General features: G+C 42.6%; 1 protein-coding gene across 2 annotated transcripts; it reads right to left on the bottom strand.

Moving 5' to 3' along the window:
• Positions 1-19: 19 nt before the first annotated feature.
• Positions 20-19,023, bottom strand: sdhc (succinate dehydrogenase complex, subunit C, integral membrane protein). Of its 2 annotated transcripts, XM_036986486.1 has the most exons (6): positions 18,909-19,007; positions 15,142-15,201; positions 5,719-5,820; positions 1,999-2,060; positions 1,454-1,617; positions 20-863 (listed from the first exon to the last, which is right to left on the bottom strand). In XM_036986486.1, the coding sequence occupies exons 1-6, from the start codon at positions 18,923-18,925 to the stop codon at positions 756-758; spliced, it is 513 nt and encodes a 170-aa protein (XP_036842381.1). In that variant the 5' UTR covers positions 18,926-19,007; the 3' UTR covers positions 20-755. The 2 variants fall into 2 exon arrangements, with proteins under 2 accessions (XP_036842381.1, XP_036842382.1); XM_036986487.1 differs by lacking the exon at positions 15,142-15,201 and having other exon boundaries at positions 737-863; positions 18,909-19,023.
• Positions 19,024-20,151: the final 1,128 nt, after the last annotated feature.

The raw sequence follows: 20,151 nt of genomic DNA, 5'->3' as shown, positions 1-20,151 counted from the left end.
CCATCACACAACACTGTCATTTTGTAGCACCCATTCTGTTTAATTGATTTCACTAATATATTACATGCATTTCACTTGACATTAAACTTGAGCACAGCCAGCCTGGTCTCATAGACTAGACATAACATAGTACATCTAAATCCGGCACCCTCAAATTAGTATGATATGATACGTTTGATATGGTTACATAAAAGGTGATATTTGATATGGTTACAGAAGGTTACTTAAGGCAACAATGAAAGTAGAGTGGTTGGATGGGTGAATAACGTGAACATCTAGCAACCCAAATAATGAATGAGTGTTTGAAACTAATCACGGACAATTTTAGCAACTACTTATGAATTTTTAAAGATATTCCTTTCACCCCTAAATCTACCCAACATTAGAATTCGAATTCGAATTAGAATTCTTAACATATATGTTTTGCAAATTTGTAACATATTATACAAATTCCAATTTATAACATACCCAATGCGAAACATCCACAAATTAATATATACCATAAGAAACATAGCATAACGTAGTAATTGAGTGATTTACATGTATTATGTTACGTCTACCCCGGGGACCATGTTAACCGATTGACCAGGATAAACCTTTCCATGATAAAAACCACAAAACATTTGATGTATTTATACATTTATCCATTCAATTACTGTGTTGGTGACACAAAGAGCAGAATATATAACAAACAAAACAACCCCTTCATCACCTCACTCCATACTCTCTCCGCCTCCGTTTCTCCACCGCGCTGCTCACATGTATGCAATGGCAGCAATGGAGGTCAGTATTGACAGCGCGATGACCACGTAGCCCGAGCGATACACCTCAGGAAGCGTAAATCCCTTACCACTGTCCCAGAACTTAGACAGAGAGCGACAGGAGAGATAGAGAGACAGAAAGAGAGGCGAGAGAGAGACAGAAAGAGAGAGAGAGAGACAGAGAGAGAGAGACAGACAGAAAGAGCGAGAGAGACAGAAAGAGCGAGAGAGGAGAGAGAGACAGAAAAGAGAGAGACAGGAGAGAGACAGGAGAGAGAGAGAGACGAGACAGACAGAAAGAGAGAGACAGGAGAGAGACAGGAGAGAGAGAGACAGAAAGAGGCGAGAGAGACACAGGAGAGAGACAGAAAGAGGGAGAGAAGAGAGAGACAGATAGAGACACAGGAGAGAAAGACACAGGAGAGAGAGAGACAGAAAGAGAGAGACAGAGAGAGACACATGAGAGAGACAGAAAGAGAGAGAGAAGAGAGAGACAGATAGAGACACAGGAGAGAAAGACACAGGAGAGAGAGAGAGACAGAAAGAGAGAGAGAGAGAGACAAAAAGAACAGTAAAGAACGAGAGAAAGAAAAGGAGGATACATTAAAGGACAGACATCAACCAGGACTAACATAGAACTATATTAGTTTTAAGGCAATGACCTAGTGTTACGCGCTGTGGACTTTACTTACCAGATGGCGGATTCCATTCAAGGTGTGGTAGGACAGAGGGAAGGCAATGCCAAACTTAGCTAGGCCGAGTAGAGCAGGGCCAATGGACAGGGAGTGGATCAGGTCAAGGTAGTAAGGGTAGCTATCTGGCAACACCAACGCTAAGAGAGCAAACGCCGATATACCTGAAAGACAGGGGACAACATTATGTTTTTAGGACTGTGATCTTGTGGTCTTTTCCATGCAGCGTAGCCTAGTGGTTAGAGCGTTGGACTAGTAACCGAAAGGTTGCAAGATTGAATCCCCGAGCTGACAAGGTACAAATCTGTCGTTCTGCCCTGAACAAGGTAGTTAACCCACTGTTCCTAGGCCATCATTGAAAATAAGAATTTGTTCCTAACTGACTTGCCTAGTTAAATAAAGGTAAATAAAAAATGAAAAGAGGAGTAGGGTGAAGTTGCCACTAGACGTTGATCTTGGGGTCAGTTTTTGAATTACCCACAATAATGGTTCAGGGAAAGGTTGACCCTGGAGTGTGCTGTAAGAGGTTAGTATATTAATTATACCTCCACTGAGTCCAACTCCCGTGCCTCTGTGTGTGATGGACATCATCATAGGCACCGACCACCTGCAAGACACAGGGTACCATGACAACACACGACAAGACACAGGGTACCATGACAACACACGACAAGACACAGGGTACCATGACAACACACGGCAAGGCACATGTACAGTATACAAACACAGCATTTGTAGTTCACACTGGATATAAACCCTGTCAATACCTAAAGATAGGTCCCTTGTGTTTTACCTGGTCACGTGACCCAATGGTAATATCTAACCCATCCACTGTTAAGAGCAAAATCAATAAAAGGCTCTTTACATAATTAGTAGGGTTGGAACGGTACACGTATTCCTACCGAACCGTTTGGTACAGGGACCTCGGTTTCTGTTTGAACTGTGAGTCCGAATGAATACTTACAAAAATAGTGTATATGGAAGACAACAACAACCACTAGGCCCAAAGGCCACGCCCACACTGTAAACCACTAGGCCCAAAGGCTACGCCCACACAGTAAACAACTAGGCCCACACTGTAATCCACTAGGCCCAAAGGCTACGCCCACAATGTAAACCACTAGGCCCAAAGGCTACGCCCACACTGTAAACCACTAGGCCCAAAGGCTACGCCCACACTGTAAACCACTAGGCCCAAAGGCTACACCCACACTGTAATCCACTAGGCCCACACTGTAATCCACTAGGCCCAAAGGCTACGCCCACACTGTAAACCACTAGGCCCACACTGTAATCCACTAAGCCCAAAGGCTACGCCCACACTGTAAACAACTAGGCCCAAAGGCTACACCCACACTGTAATCCACTAGGCCCAAAGGCTACGCCCACACTGTAAACCACTAGGCCCACACTGTAATCCACTAAGCCCAAAGGCTACGCCCACACTGTAAACCACTAGGCCCAAAGGCTACGCCCACACTGTAAACAACTAGGCCCACACTGTAAACAACTAGGCCCAAAGGCTACACCCACACTGTAATCCACTAGGCCCAAAGGCTGCGCCCACACTGTAAACAACTAGGCCCAAAGGCTACGCCCACACAGTAATCCACTAGGCCCAAAGGCTACGCCCACACTGTAATCCAATAGGCCCAAAGGCTACGCCCACACTGTAAACCACTAGGCCCAAAGGCCACGCCCACACTGTAAACCACAAGGCCCAAAGGCTACGCCCACACAGTAAACAACTAGGCCCACACTGTAATCCACTAGGCCCAAAGGCTACGCCCACACAGTAATCCACTAGGCCCAAAGGCTACGCCCACACTGTAAACAACTAGGCCCAAAGGCTACGCCCACACAGTAATCCACTAGGCCCAAAGGCTACGCCCACACTGTAATCCAATAGGCCCAAAGGCTACGCCCACACTGTAAACCACTAGGCCCAAAGGCTACGCCCACACTGTAAACCACTAGGCCCAAAGGCTACGCCCACACTGTAAACCACTAGGTCCAAAGGCTACACCCACACTGTAAACCACTAGGTCCAAAGGCTACACCCACACTGTTAACCACTAGGCCCACACTGTAATCCACTAGGTCCAAAGGCTACGCCCACACTGTTAACCACTAGGCCCACACTGTAAACCACTAGGCCCAAAGGCTAGGCCCACACTGTAAACCACTAGGCCCAAAGGCTACGCCCACACTGTAAACCACTAGGCCCACACTGTAATCCACTAGGCCCAAAGGCTACGCCCACACTGTTAACCACTAGGCCCACACTGTAATCCACTAGGCCCAAAGACTACGCCCACACTGTAAACCACTAGGCCCAAAGGCTACGCCCACACTGTAATCCACTAGGCCCAAACTGTAAACCACTAGGCCCAAAGGCTACGCCCACACTGTAAACCACTAGGCCCAAAGGCTACGCCCACACTGTAAACCACTAGGCCCACACTGTAAACCACTAGGCCCAAAGGCTACGCCCACACTGTAATCCACTAGGCCCACACTAAAACACTAGGCCCAAAGGCTACGCCCACACTGTTAACCACTAGGCCCACACTGTAATCCACTAGGCCCACACTGTAAACCACTAGGCCCAAAGGCTACACCCACACAGTAATCCACTACGCCCACACTGTAAACCACTAGGCCCAAAGGCTACGCCCACACTGTAATCCACTAGGCCCACAGGCTACGCCCACACTGTAATCCACTAGGCCCACACTGTAAACCACTAGGCCCAAAGGCTACGCCCACACTGTAAACCACTAGGCCCACACTGTAATCCACTAAGCCCAAAGGCTACGCCCACACTGTAATCCACTAGGCCCACACTGTAAAACACTAGGCCCAAAGGCTACGCCCACACTGTTAACCACTAGGCCCACACTGTAATCCACTAGGCCCAAAGGCTACGCCCACACTAATCCACTAGGCCCACACTGTAATCCACTAGGCCCACACTGTAATCCACTAGGCCTAAAGACTACGCCCACTGTAATCCACTAGGCCTAAAGGCTACGCCCACTGTAATCCACTAGGCCTAAAGGCTACGCCCACTGTAATCCACTAGGCCTAAAGGCTACGCCCACTGTAATCCACTAGGCCTAAAGGCTACGCCCACTGTAATCCACTAGGCCTAAAGGCTACGCCCACTGTAATCCACTAGGCCTAAAGGCTATGCCTACACTGCATTTTATGCCTTGAGTAAATCTGAGCTGAAAAAACATTGTAGGCTATTCTGCTAAAAATGACTAATTGGCGCATTTCAAGCTATGCTTTTGTGAGGCGCAGCTGGGGAAGTAGTTCTGTACGATATCGACCCCCACCACGTTCATTGTTGTTTAAAGCGCCCAGTAGAAGCAAAAATGTATTGAACTTAGTAAGGAATCAACTAAATGTATTGAATTCATTTGGTATGTTCCTTTAGCTTTCTGAAGAAGGCAAGGGTGTGGGAATGCCCCTCTCTCTCTGTGTGTGTCTACCACTTTGTGTAGCCGTTAGCGATGATGCTAATGACAACAGGCTTCTGGTAGATGAAAAGGCTTCTCAATTTAAAATATTAAACTACAAAGTAGACGACACATACCTGGCAGAATAATAAAAGGGTATCTACACCCAAAAATGCCTTAAATTTTTCCCCCAGACCTCAGAAATGGTCCCCTGGTGGTTTAAGTGTTGTTGATGTAGAACACACAATGATGTTATTATATTTTTGAAAAGTGTGATTTTAAGAGATGATTGATTTTGGAGAGTGAAAACCAGGAAAAAAACAGAAACCTGTGTAAAAAAAAATAAATAAAAAAATTGGCCCTACATTATATAGCTCAAGATCCTGGGATTAGTTTGAAATCTTAATGAACTACATTAACAGCTGGCATTTAATTTTCCCGCTGTACCGAAACAGAACCTTAACCCCCCAAAAAACGCAATTTGTACCGAACCCTGGGTTTGATGAACAATTACACCCATAATAATGAGTTCATTTTCTTGCGAGGAGCGCCTGAGTGGTTGTTTTGAGGTTTAAAAAAAGGTACTTGCTCCCCTGATCCATAAACAATGTCACAAGGCACCGAATCAAAGCTGTGTGTATTGTATTCCTATTGGAGTGATCTCTGAAACGGCCTGGAGACTATGGAGAGGACAATCAGACGAGCACCCTTTCACAATTTAAATTTGACACAGCCATTGCTGAGGTGCAGTGTGAGAGTTTCTTAATTTATTCATTATTATTATGCACATAGCCAACTTACTGGTAGATGGTGATATGTGGCGACATGGGTCGGTTCAATTTGTTGTTTTTGTCCCAGAACTTGTTCATTTCCTCCTTTGCTGTGGTTCCCATTGGAACAGCACTAAAGAAATAGAGAAAAGGTATATTTAGATCACTAGAGAAAACATTCACATTCAATTCCAACATAACATGTAAACACATTCATGTAAACACATCACATTAAAAGAACAACAGAGACAAGTGGGCAGGCACATACACCAAGGGTTGGAACCGGTTCAGGGAACAGAACCGAAAACAGGAAAATAATACAAATTATTTGAGGAACAGAACCCGAACCAAAGGGGATGTATACTGTTCCAGAACAGAACCCGAACCAACGGGGATGTATACTGTTCCAGAACAGAACCCGAACCAAAGGGGATGTATACTGGTCCAGAACAGAACCCGAACCAAAGGGGATGTATACTGTTCCAGAACAGAACCCGAACCAAAGGGGATGCATACTGTTCCAGAACAGAACCCGAACCAAAGGGGATGTATACTGTTCCAGAACAGAACCCGAACCAAAGGGGATGTATACTGTTCCAGAACAGAACCCGAACCAAAGGGGATGTATACTGTTCCAGAACAGAACCCGAACCAAAGGGGATGTATACTGTTCCAGAACAGAACCCGAACCAAAGGAGATGTATACTGTTCCAGAACAGAACCCGAACCAAAGGGGATGTATACTGTTCCAGAACAGAACCCGAACCAAAGGAGATGTATACTGTTCCAGAACAGAACCCGAACCAAAGGGGATGTATACTGTTCCAGAACAGAACCCGAACCAAAGGGGATGTATACTGTTCCAGAACAGAACCCGACCCAAAGGGGATGTATACTGTTCCAGAACAGAACCCGAACCAAAGGGGATGTATACTGTTCCAGAACAGAACCCGAACCAAAGGGGATGTATACTGTTCCAGAACAGAACCTGAACCAAAGGAGATGTATACTGTTCCAGAACAGAACCCGAACCAAAGGGGATGTATACTGTTCCAGAACAGAACCTGAACCAAAGGAGATGTATACTGTTCCAGAACAGAACCTTCATTTTAAAAGCACGGGAAACCTTTATATTACAGTCCAGGCATTTTTTTCCAGTCCCATAAAAATCACAACACATTTGCCTATGCAAAGCCCTCCCTCTGTCACTCAGAAACGTATTCCAGAGTCTGCCCACCAGCTGGAAATCTTTGCCAGTGGGTGTGCAGGCTACCTGCCCCCCCCCCCCCCCCACCCACCCTCTCTGAAGCATAGGTTACTGTAGCCTACTGACGATGTTACAAGCGTAATTCAGAAATTAGGGAGATATTTAATTAGAGAAGAATGGATTGACTTTTTCCAATGTTAGTTAAGGATACTACAGTGATCACGTTTCACATTGGATTTATTATCTACAAAAAGGTAAGAACTGTTTTTAAGCAATGGTGAAGATCTAACAAGACGCATCTGCATAGCATCCTCAAACTTCGGAAAAATGTTGAGGCATTTTGACACGGTTTACCAGTTCGATAATAATTGGAAGTTAATACGTCTCTTATCGCCCAAAACAAAAGACGCCAAATCTTGCAAAGCCTCAGAAGAGGCAGGGAAAAGCGCCCCCTTCTGACAGCCCTTCTTCGGCCTCGGAGGATAATTGCTCGGAAGTAGCACCAGCATGGTTCAGAAAGGGAATAAGGAAAATCCAAGAGACACTTTATGAACGCCTCATAAAAATTGATTCCCCAAGTCTCCCTCCTTGCTCACACCCACTGGAAATCGAGAGGACCCATCGCACCCTACGGAGGCAGCTGCCTGGCCAGGATGCACCCAGTGCATTACATTTCTATGGTACCAGGACACAGTCTGCATCCTCTCAGCTGCCAGAGCAAAGGAAGAGTACGGAGATGACAGAATAATGATCATTCCCAATCTTTCTCCCACACAACACAAGATGATGGCTTTCTCCCCACTAAAGAGGATTCATATAGTAACCAAGAAAGTGTTTAACAAATCAAAATAAATGTTATATTTGAGATTCTTCAAAGTAGCCACCCTTTGCCTTGATGACAGCTTTACAGACTCTTGGCATTCTCTCAACCAGCTTCATGAGGAATGCTTTTCAAACCATCTTGAAGGAGCCCACATATTCTGAGCACTTGTCTGCTTTTCCTTCACTCTGCAGTCCAACTCACCCCAAACCATCTCAATTGGGTTGAGGTCAGGTGATTGTGTAGGACAGGTCATCTGATGCAGCACTCTCCTTGGTCAAATAGCCCTTACACAGCCTGGAGGTCAAATCAAATGTTATTGGTCACATACACATGGTTAGCAGATGTTAATGCGAGTGTTGCGAAATGCTTGTGGCATTGATTAAAGTGGCTAGTGATACATTTTTGCATCAATTTTTCCAATATTAAAGTGGCTGGAGTTGAGTCAGTATGTTGGCAGCAGCCACTCAATGTTAGTGATGGCTGTTTAACAGTCTGATGGCCTTGAGATAGAAGCTGTTTTTAAGTCTCTCTGTCCCAGCTTTGATGCACCTGTACTGACCTTGCCTTCTGGATGATAGTGGGGTGAACAGGCAGTGGCTCGGGTGGTTGTTGTCCTCGATGATCTTTATGGCCTTCCTGTGACATCGGGTGCTGTAGGTGTCCTGGAGGGCAGGTAGTTTGCTCCCGGTGGTGCGTTGTGCAGACCTCACTACCCTCTGGAGAGCCTTACGGTTGTGGGCGGAGCAGTTGCCGTACCAGGCGGTGATACAGCCCGACAGGATGCTCTCAATTGTGCATTGGTAAAAGTTTGAGAGTGCTTTTGGTGAAGAGCCAAATTTCTTCAGCCTCCTGAGGTTGAAGAGGCGCCTCTGTGCCTTCTTCACCACACTGTCTGTGTGGGTGGACCAATTCAGTTTGTCTGTGATGTGTATGCCGAGGAACTTAAAACTTACTACCCTCTCCACTACTGTCCCGTCGTTGTGGATAGGGGGGTGCTCCCTCTGCTGTTTCCTGAAGTCCACGATCATCTCCTTTGTTTTGTTGACGTTGAGTGCGAGGTTATTTTCCTGACACCACACTCCGAGGGCCCTAACCTCCTCCCTGTAGGCCGTCTCGTCGTTGTTGGTAATCAAGCCTACCACTGTAGTGTCGTCTGCAAACTTGATGATTGAGTTGGAGGTGTGCATGGCCACGCAGTCATGGGTGAACAGGGAGTACAGGAGAGGGCTCAGAACACACCCTTGTGGGGCCCCAGTGTTGAGGATCACCCTTGTGTGTTGTGAGTCATTGTCCTGTTGAAAAACAAATTATAGTCCCACTAAGGGCAAACCAGATGGGATGGCAAATCTCTGCAGTGTCACCAGCAAAGCTCCCCCACACCATCTCCGTCATGGTGGGAACCACACATGCGGTGATCATCCGTTCACCTACTCTGCATCTCACAAAGGGGAAGGGTAACAAAACATGTCTGCAGCATTGACGGTCCCCAACAACAGTGGCCTCCATCATTCTTAAATGGAAGAAGTTTGGAACCACCAAGACACTTCCTAGAGCTGGCCACCAGGCCAAACTGGTCAATCGGGAGAGAAGGGCCTTGGTCAGGGAGGTGACAAGAACCCGGTGGTCACTGACAGAGCACCCAGAGTTCCACTGTAGAGATGGGAGAACCTTCCAGAAGGACAACCATCTATGCAGCACTCCACCAATCAAGCCTTTAGGGTAGAGTGGTCAGATGGAAGCCACTCCTCAGTAAAAGGCACATGACAGCCCACTTGGAGTTTGCCAAAAGGCACCTAAAAGACTCAGACCATGAGAAACAAGATCCTCTGGTCTGATGAAACCAAGATTAAACTCTTTGGCCTGAATGCCAAGTGTCAAGTCTGGCGGTAACCTGGCACCATCCCTACAGTGAAGCATGGTGGTGGAAGCATCATGCATTGGGGATGTTTTTTTTAGCGTCAGGGACTGGGAGACTAGTCAGGATCGAGGCAAAGATGAACGGAGCAAAGTACAGAGAGATCCTTGATGAAAACCTGCTCCAGAGCGCTCAGGACCACAGACTGGGGTGAAGGTTCACCTTCCATCAGGACGACAACCCTAAGCACACAGCGAAGATGCACTAGTCTTTAAGATAGCTGTACCTGCTATGCATAGCATCACCCGAATTAGGTTAATTGTAAATTACACGTATATTGTATAAAAGTCCATTGACTGTTCCCTGTAACATGAAAATGTTTTCAGTCACAAAATAAATGTAGAATTAAAGCGACAAACATGGTCAACAATAACGACCGGACTATTTAGCCCCACTTGAGCATGTAAAAAAACAAAACAAAAACAGGATGTGTTTAAGGTCACCAGCCGCACACTCAAAACGTCAACCAATCGGAATTCCCCAAGGCTCCCTTGAAACCAGTGCCGCGCGGTGTCAAACGCACCTATGCAGCACAGGAAAAAAAGACAAGCTATAACCTTTACCAGACAATAACTTTCATCCCTCAACAATGACATGGGGACAATTAGTGAATCATCACCATCATCCTGAGTTCACAACCAAAAAGGTTAAAAGAACACTCCTTTTACTTCCCTGTCCATAACAGTTAGTCTAGAATCGACTTCTCTCTTATTCCTGCAGGCAAGGGAAGTTTAACTACTGGGTGTAAGTATTTACCAAGATCTATATCAGATCATTCTGCCCTGCTGGCTTCATTACCAATCAGTAAAACACAGCCACCCTCAAGGTGGTGGAGGTTTGGCACATATTTACTAAATAATCCCACACATTTGTAAGATTTCTGAACACTCATATCAACATATCTTTTTAGCACCAATAACTCTGCGCACCCCCCCCACCCCACCCCCCTAATTTTATGGGAAGCTGTTGTTGCATATCTGAAGGGGCTAATCATTTCGTTTACCTTATACGTCAGACATACAAGGCTAAAAGTAGATTTGTTGGAGAAAGACATTTCTTGAAAATGAACAGTTCCTCATTAGACATTTGAGTCTAATGTTTGTATAGTGGAGTCATCAAAGAGATTGGAATATAACACCCTGACGACCCACAAAGCAGAAAACGTTTTTAGGAGAACAAAACAAAACTACTACGAACATGGAGATAAAGCAGGGAAGTTGCTTGCTTGGCAGATAAGGAGAGAGGAAGCTATTAGAGTTATTGGCTCTATTAAGCTGCCCAATAACACAGTTGTTCAGCGTCCTGAGGAAATGAATCTAGCCTACAGGGAGTTTTATGAAAACATTGTACAAGTCTAAAGTGGATGCCCCTGCCACAATGCAGGAGTTTTTGAACAAACTCAATTGACAAGCTTTAACTGATGAGGAGAGAGAGTACTTGGAGAAAGAGATCACATCTGAGGAAATGGGGGGAATCCATTTTCAACACTGCAGGGGGATTTCCTATTGAATTCTATAGACCCTTTTAACACAAACTAATTGAGCCTCTTTGCAATATATTTAACCTTGCCACAGAGACAGAAAAGCTCTGACGCACTTGAACAAGCACTGATCACAGTTTTGTTAAAACCTGGGAAAGATTCTCTGCTTTGTGGGTCATATAGACCAATATCTCATTGAACACTTCATATAAGATTCTTGCAACAAAAAATGCATTGCTGTTAAGACTAGATAAGGTTCTTCCTGACTTGGTTGACAGGGAACAAACAGGCTTTGTAAGAAACCGATCATCTCCTGATAATATCAGAAGATTATTTAATATTATGCGTTATGTAGAGATGTTTTATTTATTTTTTACCTTTATTTAACTAGGCAAGTCAGTTAAGAACAAATTCTTATTTTCAATGACGGCCTAGGAACAGTGGGTTAACTGCCTGTTCAGGGGCAGAACGACAGATTTGTACATTGTCAGCTCAGGGGTTTGAACTTGCAACCTTCCGGTTACTAGTCCAACGCTCTAACCACTAGGATACCCTGCCGCCCCATTAAGAAGCGGAAAAAGCTTTTGACAACATAGAACGGAACAACCTGTTCGAAGTTTTACAGAGGATGAATATTGGACCTCAGTATGTCGGGTCTGATTAGATTACTGTACAAATGTCCGGTAGCTCAGATCCTGACCAATGGAAACGTTTCCTCACAGTTCTCTCTATCATGTGGCACAAGACAGGGTTGTCCCGCTAGACCTCTTTTTCTTTGGCTATAGAGCCACTGGCAGAAGCTTTCAGATCTCATCCAATCATAGTGTTCGTAGAGGTGGGCGTGAACATCTGGTCTCACTATATGCTGATGACATTCTGCTTTACCTCACCAAATCAGAAATCTCACTCCGGGCATTAGTTGACATCCTGAAAGAATATGGGACCTTTTCAGGATATTAAATTAAAAATATTGAAGAGTATAATCGTGTCTTTTAACAGGGCAGCTATGCAGAACCACATTTTAAACCAGCCATTTTCTTTGGAGACTTCAGAAAATGACATATCAGGGATAGCAAATTCCTTCTGAAATTATTAAGACATATCAACTGAACTATACTCCACTTCTAAAAAAAGGTTGAAGAAGAATTAGATAGATGGCAGGTCAATTGTGTAAAGATGAATATATTACCACAATTCTTGTACCTTTTCAAAACCTAACCCTTTCCTATTGCCAATGTTTTTTTCAAACAACTTAACAGGGTCTCTTCATTTCTGTGGAAAGGGATCCCCCCCCCCCCCAGCATGAAACACACACCTTTATTCAAACCATACTCAGGAGGGCTTACTCTACCTGACTTCCTGTTGTATTACTGGGCATCTCAGCTAAAGGCTGTGTTGGTATGGCAAGATAAAACAACAAGTTCACCCTCTTGGAGACAGGAAGAGCGTCTTTCCCCGGTTTCATTGGCATCTATACCTTATATTAGCCCCACCTTAAGCTTTGCTAGGTCTCATAAACAACCGTTTAATTAAAAACACTTTAAATATATTGATTGAAGTCTGTAAACAGAGGGGCATCGATCTATATATGAATAAACACCTTTCTATAAGAACCCCATCTTACCCAAACCCCTGAGACATGGTATGACACGTTCTTGGTTCAACAAAGGAATTAAAACATTTGGTAATCTCTATGGAGAAGGTGAACTACAATCCTTTCAACAACTGGCATCTCATTTTCAGTTTCCTCAAACTCATTTCTTCAAGTACCTACAGGTTGGGCATTATGTTGCCACTCAACAGGGAGGTGAGTAAATCTACACCTGATAAACTGTGGCTGGAAAGGAAAGAGGTAAAAGGTTTCATTTGTTACATGTACTCTGGTCTCCAAGCTCTGTCGGGGAACGATGAAGCGGCATGACGACCGCGGTCTCATTGTTGAGGATGAGAAATGGGTTGAGTTCTTTTTAGATGCTCAGCATCTTTCATTTAACACAAGGCTCAAGTTGATGCAATTCAATATTTTACATTAGGGTCTACTTTACATCAGAGATTAAGATTCATTCTAAATATTCAACATGTTTCCCAAGGTGTAAAACGTGGCTGGCAACACTGATGCATATGTTTCTGTCCTGCCCTGAACGAGTCAATTATTGGGAAGACATTATTCCGATCTTATCACAGGTCACTAATATGACAGTACCACTAGATCCTTCCCTTCACTCTTCTTTGAGAGGAATCTGTTCAACCAGTTAATATTGGTAGCAAAACCAGACTAGTTTCATCAGCAGTCAATACAGCCAATAAATGCACCGTTTTTATATGGGAAAAGTGACACTCTGTCAAGGAGCTAAAATAACTTCCTATATTCCATCTGAAAAAAACAACATACAATTATGATGTAATAACCCCTGTGAATTGTCTGATGTCTGGGGGGGACTTTCAGCAGTTCGAGTCGTCACTTTAGCGGCCTCATTTTCTTAATGTATCATTTGTATTTGCATTGAATAATATATTTTCTAGCATTGGATGTGAAGGTCATTCTGTTTTGTTTTGTTTTGTTGTTAATCATTGAAGCCAATACCGGATGAGGGGAGGTGTTCATGTGTTGGGCTTTGGCAAGAAGTGCTCCCATTTATCATGCTATGTTATGTAGGTGGGAGGACTAACGGGGAATTATCTGTGTCCTATTTTGTTGATTGTTAAAAAAAATTTTTTAAGGAAATAAATATTGTAATAAAAAATAATAAAATCTAGTGCTGCTCTACAAGCGTGTTAGCCAGAGAACATTAAACCAACTCGGAAGTTCAAAGATATTCAAAGTTCCTCTATAGAAGCCACTCCACTGTAGGTATAACTTTGTGGGCCTAATTCAGATAATGCATGCCATAAGGTGCTCAGCACTTTCAAGGCAAGCATCCTCCATCCTCACCCTCAAAATGTCAGTTGCGTCTCACACCCTACACTGTGACCGTCAGCACACGGTGTGTTTGTCTTTCATTATGATTAAACCATGCCGTTACGGCAAAATACAATTTGCTCTTAACGACTTTCCTAAACAAATTAAAGTGCTTACCCACTCCACACCATGCTGCTCTATGTGCCCTGATTGGTGTAGTAATTCAATGTAATGTAAATGTATATACACTACCGTTCAAAAGTGTGCGGTCACTTAGAAATGTCCTTGTTTTTGAAAGAAAAGCTCATTTTTTGTCCATTAAAATAACATCACATTGATCAGAAATACAGTGTAAAGATTGTTAATGTTGTAAATTACTATTGTAGCTGGAAACGGCAGATTTTTTGATGGAATATCTACATAGGCGTACAGAGGCCCATTATGAACAATCATCACTCCTGTGTTCCAATGGCACGTTGTGTTAGCTAATCCAAGTTTTTCATTTTAAAAAGGCTAATTGGTCATTAGAAAACCCTTCTGCAATTATGTTAGCACAGCTGATAACTGTTGTCCTGAACAATAAAGCAATAAAACTGGCCTTCTTTAGATTAGTTGAGTATCTGGAGCATCAGCATTTGTGGGTTCGATTACAGGCTCAAAATGGCCAGAAACAAATAACTTTCTTCTGAAACTCATCAGTCTATTCTTGTTCTGAGAAATTAAGGCTATTATTCCATGTGAGAAATTGTCAAGAAACTAAAGAGCTCGTACAACGCTGTGTACTACACCCTTCACAGAACAGCTCAAACTTGCTCTAACCATTACTTATAACATTGTCAACGTCTTGACTATATTTCGTATTCATTTTACAACTCGTTTCATGTATGTTTTCATGGATAACAAGGAGATGTCTAAGTGACCCCAAACTTTTGAACAGTAGAGTATATTTTTAAAAGGAAGGGAAAGGAATGATGTAAAGCAGTATTTTGGGGGGTTCAGAACTTTATTTTGTTGGTCGGAACAGTGCAACAGAAGGGGAAAAAAGAATGCTTCTGTTCAGAACGAAACGATTGGAAAATCATTTCAGTTACAACACCTGACACTGACACACACACACAAAATCTACTCACTGTCTGTAGAAAACGCCAAACTGAGGGCGGGACAAGCAAGTGCCCTGTCGGGCTAGTGTCCTGTGAGAGAGATCAAACAACATACATTTCGTAATGTTAGTAAAAACATTTAGTAGAAACAACAAAGTCTGTTTCACTGAGCCACTTCCTATTTCCTCAGAGGAGATTAGAGACCACACTTCTAACTCCCAGCTCGATAATGGTGAAACCACACTTCTAACTCCCAGCTCGATAATGGTGAAACCATGTTGAGCAAAAGATGAAATAATAATACACAAGCAAATCAGTTCAACATTTTCAAGGATGTTCATGTTCAAACTAGAGCTCTGCTACCCGACTCAGGGCCTGTTTTTCCATCAATAACTAGGGCAGGGCCTGTTTTTCCATCAATAACTAGGGTAGGGCCTGTTTTTCCATCAATATCTAGGGCAGGGCCTGTTTTTCCATCAATATCTAGGGCAGGGCCTGTTTTTTCCATCAATAACTAGGGCAGGGCCTGTTTTTTCCATCAATAACTAGGGCAGGGCCTGTTTTTCCATCAATAACTAGGGCAGGGCCTGTTTTTCCATCAATAACTAGGGCAGGGCCTGTTTTTCCATCAATAACTAGGGCAGGGCCTGTTTTTCCATCAATATCTAGGGCAGGGCCTGTTTTTACAACAATAACTAGGGCAGGGCCTGTTTTTCCATCAATAACTAGGGCAGGGCCTGTTTTTCCATCAATAACTAGGGCAGGGCCTGTTTTTCCATCAATAACTAGGGTAGGGCCTGTTTTTCCATCAATAACTTGGGTAGGGCAGGGCTCTGGTATCACCAAATTGATCACTAATATTTACTTTACTAACGGAGGACGTTAAGTCAAGGTTTGAAATAATTACGGTATGTTTTTGTCAAATACTATATTGGTTTGGGCTTAGTCAATTTGCAGTGTACAAATTATTTTTAATTGATTTCCGGGCCCCCAACTAACCCCTGAAGGAAGAAATTGTCCAGCAGCTGAACATGCTCTAAAATGTCAACACGCATCGCCTGTGGTACGGTTATGGAAACATAAGGAACGTATCTTCCATATCAGCGGATTTTTTTACATTTATTACTACACACATTTATAGGGTCAGTGGTCGCATTGGCTTTCAGAAATCCGAATGATCAAAATGCAGACCATCAAATAAAATGAAAAATCACCTGCGTATTATATTGAAAGTCAGTGGTTTTTTTTTTTTCTTCAATAGAGTGTGATGGGGAAAGAACTATAGGTTTTCTAAACACAAAATACAGTTGTGCAACACATTCGGCAGAAAATAGTTTATCACATGACAACAGAAGTGCAACGCTATTTGGCTAGCGGCCACACAAGTAAATTAGCTTCCAATGAAAAAGCAAGGTATTTTTTGCAAAAATAATGCATGGTCATCATATTTCTAATGTTTATCATAGAAATAATGTAGCCAGTTACATCATTTAATCTTGCAACCGGAGAAAAACTACACGGGAGGAAAGTACCGGAGAAAAGTAGCTTAAACAAAGAGGAAGAGGTGAAGCGAGAGGCATAATTTAGACAGGCCCAAAACCTGTCTTCTCCAGCAGGTGTCATTTACATTAAAATAATTTGCTCACGGAGCGAGGTTTTGTATGGCGGTCAATAAGAGTGTGTCGAATTTGGTTAACAAAAAATGTAAAGCTTATTTGCTACATGTGGCTTATTTGATCGCGTATACATTTTCGTAATGATTGGATTAGGCAACTGAGAAATACACGTTATATCGGAGTTGTACCTGTGGGTCTGCTCTCTCATTCGCCAGAATGGTCCCAACCTGATCTTGCCTCCTCCCTACTGCCTTCCATTTTTTAAAGACATTTATTTTAGGTTCCGGAGAGGCCACTTCAGTATCCGGTCCATATAACGGATAATCTGTTGCTACACATCAGTCGGAGCGCTGTCTGTCAAGAACAAAGATATTTCATCTGACTTGAAAAGTGCAAATGAAGCACGAAATTAGTACTTTTACATTCATGATTTGGCCTGACTGAAGCCGAGCAGAATTTACAATTAGAATAATTTTAGATGTAACGTTACGTGTACAAAACGCAGCAAGATGGTAAACGTAGAAAAGCTTTCATTTTCTGCTTGAAAAATGCTCAATTCTGCGTTAACGCACCCCCAGAGGGTGAGGGTTATTGTCTACACAGCCATATTTCCATGTTACAGCGATTGTTTACAGGAAGCAGGCGGAAGAGCGAGGCTTACCTGTGATAATTAGCTATGAGTCCCCAAACACCTGTGTATAAATGGAAGACTGACGCCACAAACGTGTTGTCACTGAAAAATACTATCGGCTGCAACTGGAGTATGTTTTGGCTGCCAGACCCAATTCAGCTCTAAACAGAACATCTAAGGCTCTTGGAATAGAAAGAGTAACGTTAGGTTCAATTTAACATTTTTATTATTTATTATTATTTCTCACTAATATGAAAGATTAGGTCCTTATGCTTCCAAAACCGCAAGTGACATGTATTAATGTTCAGATTGAGCATCAGGTCTCTTAACTAAACTCACATTTACAGAAGTTCGGACACACCTACTCATTCAAGGGTTTTTCTTTATTTTGACTTTTCTACATTGTAGAATAATAGTTAAGACATCAAAACTATGAAATATTACTTTCAAGAAATTTTAGATTCTTCAAAGTAGCCACCCTTTGCCTTGACAGCTTTGCACACTCCTGGCATTCTCTCAACCAGCTTCACCTGGAATGCTTTTCCAACAGTCTTGAAGGAGTTCCCACATATGCTGAGCACTTGTTGGCTGCTTTTCTTTCACTCTGCAGTCAAACTCATCCCTTAAAGTAATGATGGACTGTTAACTTTTTTTAAATTAACTTTTAACAAGGCACACCTGTTAACTGAAATACATTCCAGATGACTACCTCATGTAGCTGGTTGAGAGAATGCCAAGAGTGTGCAAAGCTGTCATCAAGGCAAAGGGTGGCTACTTTGAAAAATGTCAAATTTAAAATATATTTAGATTTGTTCAACACTTAACTACTTGATTCCATGTGTATTATATCACAGATTTGGATGTCCACTATTATTCTACAATGTAGAAATAGTAAAAAATAAAGAGAAACCCTTGAATGAGTAGGCGTGTCCAAACTTTTGACTGATACTGTACGTGTAATGTAATGGAACCGAGTTTCATTATCAAGGGCTTTGCTCCAAACACCTGTGTGTAACTTTAGAATGTGATAAAAAGTAAAGGGCTTTGTTCAAGAACCGTATCACAATTGTGATTTAATTGACGTTTAGATGGGGTATTTGGCTGTCGGAGCGTATAACGCTACCACTAAAAATAACATACAATGCCCTTGGACATTAAGGACTAAAGATAGGCTCCTTAAGAGTAACTTACATATTGTGTTAGCTAGCTAGGATACCACATAAATAATCTAGCTAACTAGTTATATACATGAAACCTGGAAGCATTGCTTCCATAGGAATGTAAAGCTCATTGTAGCGTTCATAACTATCAAAATAACTTGGTGTAAATCTAAAATATGTTGTCACAGGAGGAGCTAGATAACTAAGCATGCTAACGTTAGCATGTGTAGCAAGCAACGATGTTATGACGATAGTAGGGTGAAGCAAGCTCTCTGGCTAAATAAATCTATTTGAACACCACTCTAAGACAAATAAATAAGTATTACACATATGTCAAACTAACAAACGAAATGTAAACATCAATAAACTAAAGCACAGGCAACTACTGACCTTAGAAGCAACGCCATTGTTTCTTTAACAGCTGAAACAGGATATGGCGTAATCGGATGTTATTATATTTTTCCTGACGGTCCGATTAGTGCTAGACGGGATGCTTGGGACGGCCATACCCAAACCTAACGACCTAACCATGACCCTGACCTCTAACATTAACCTTGACCCTTAACCATTTAAAACGTACATTTCAATCGGGGATATGTACGTCCCAAGGATCCCGGATATCAAATAACCTGACGGTCCCCGTGAGAAGGTCAGAATGGAAGGTCAAAAGGCCCAAGGAAAAAAATGATCTACACCAAAGATTATCTTTTACATTGAAAAAAATGAAAAACATGTCCTCAATTATTGCGGGCAAGCGAGATCAGGTGGGACCATTCTAGCCAATCAGAGGGCAGATATGCACGTGAACAACAGACATACATAGTTTATCTCCAAGTTCCGGAATGCCAAGTGAATCCACTTATATCAGTACATTTTGTTAACAGCCTAAACATTACAAAACTTCTATTAGATCAAATAAGCTTTGTGTAATTCGACACTCTTTCATAGACCTCCATACAAAAAAAGGGTTTATCTCATGGGAACAAATTTTGGGCTGAGTAAATCCTCTCTCTTCTCCTTTTCCTCTCTGTCTACACTAAAACTGAGTTTAGGCTATTTGAAATGCTTTTGTCAAAACTTGTTGAGATTTCCCAGAACCCTGCAGCTGTTAGAAGGATTATTTTTGCCAGATTGCAACCATTTTAGGTTTATACACCCCACCCAATAATCATAAGGTTAAATGATCCCAATAATGAACTAAAGGAGACTGACATTACTCCTTATAGTCCAAGGATCTTACCTGTTCTGTTAAGAGGTGAATTGGCTCTGAAAGTCAAAACAGCCAAATAGTTCATCTAAATGTGAATTGATTCTAAAAAAAAATATACCTTTATTTAACTAGGCAAGTCAGTTAAGAACAAATTCTTATTTTCAATGACAGCCTAAGAACAGAGAGTTAACTTCCTTGTTCAGGGGCAGAACGACAGATTTGACCTTGTCAGTTTGGGGATTCCATCTTGCAAACTTTCGGTTACTAGTCCAACGCTCTAACCACTAGGCTACCTGCCTCCCCAATTGTGGTACGGTTCTAGCAACATAAATCCCTCTACTTTCATATCTCATCAAAATAATTTCACAAATGCTAAATACACTGCATACAATGTTTATAGTGGAATATATCACAGTTGCAAGC

The sequence above is a fragment of the Oncorhynchus mykiss genome, chromosome 8 (genome assembly GCF_013265735.2).
Source record: "Oncorhynchus mykiss isolate Arlee chromosome 8, USDA_OmykA_1.1, whole genome shotgun sequence".
Taxonomy (NCBI): domain Eukaryota; kingdom Metazoa; phylum Chordata; class Actinopteri; order Salmoniformes; family Salmonidae; genus Oncorhynchus; species Oncorhynchus mykiss.
This window is presented reverse-complemented; position numbering and strand designations above follow the sequence as displayed.

Coding starts and splice junctions, on each gene's coding strand:
- sdhc (XM_036986486.1), bottom strand. Junction 2,061..5,718: donor CCACATATCACCATCTACCA/GTAAGTTGGCTA, acceptor TGTGTCTTGCAG/GTGGTCGGTGCCTATGATGA. Junction 1,618..1,998: donor GGGAGTTGGACTCAGTGGAG/GTATAATTAATA, acceptor CCTGTCTTTCAG/GTATATCGGCGTTTGCTCTC.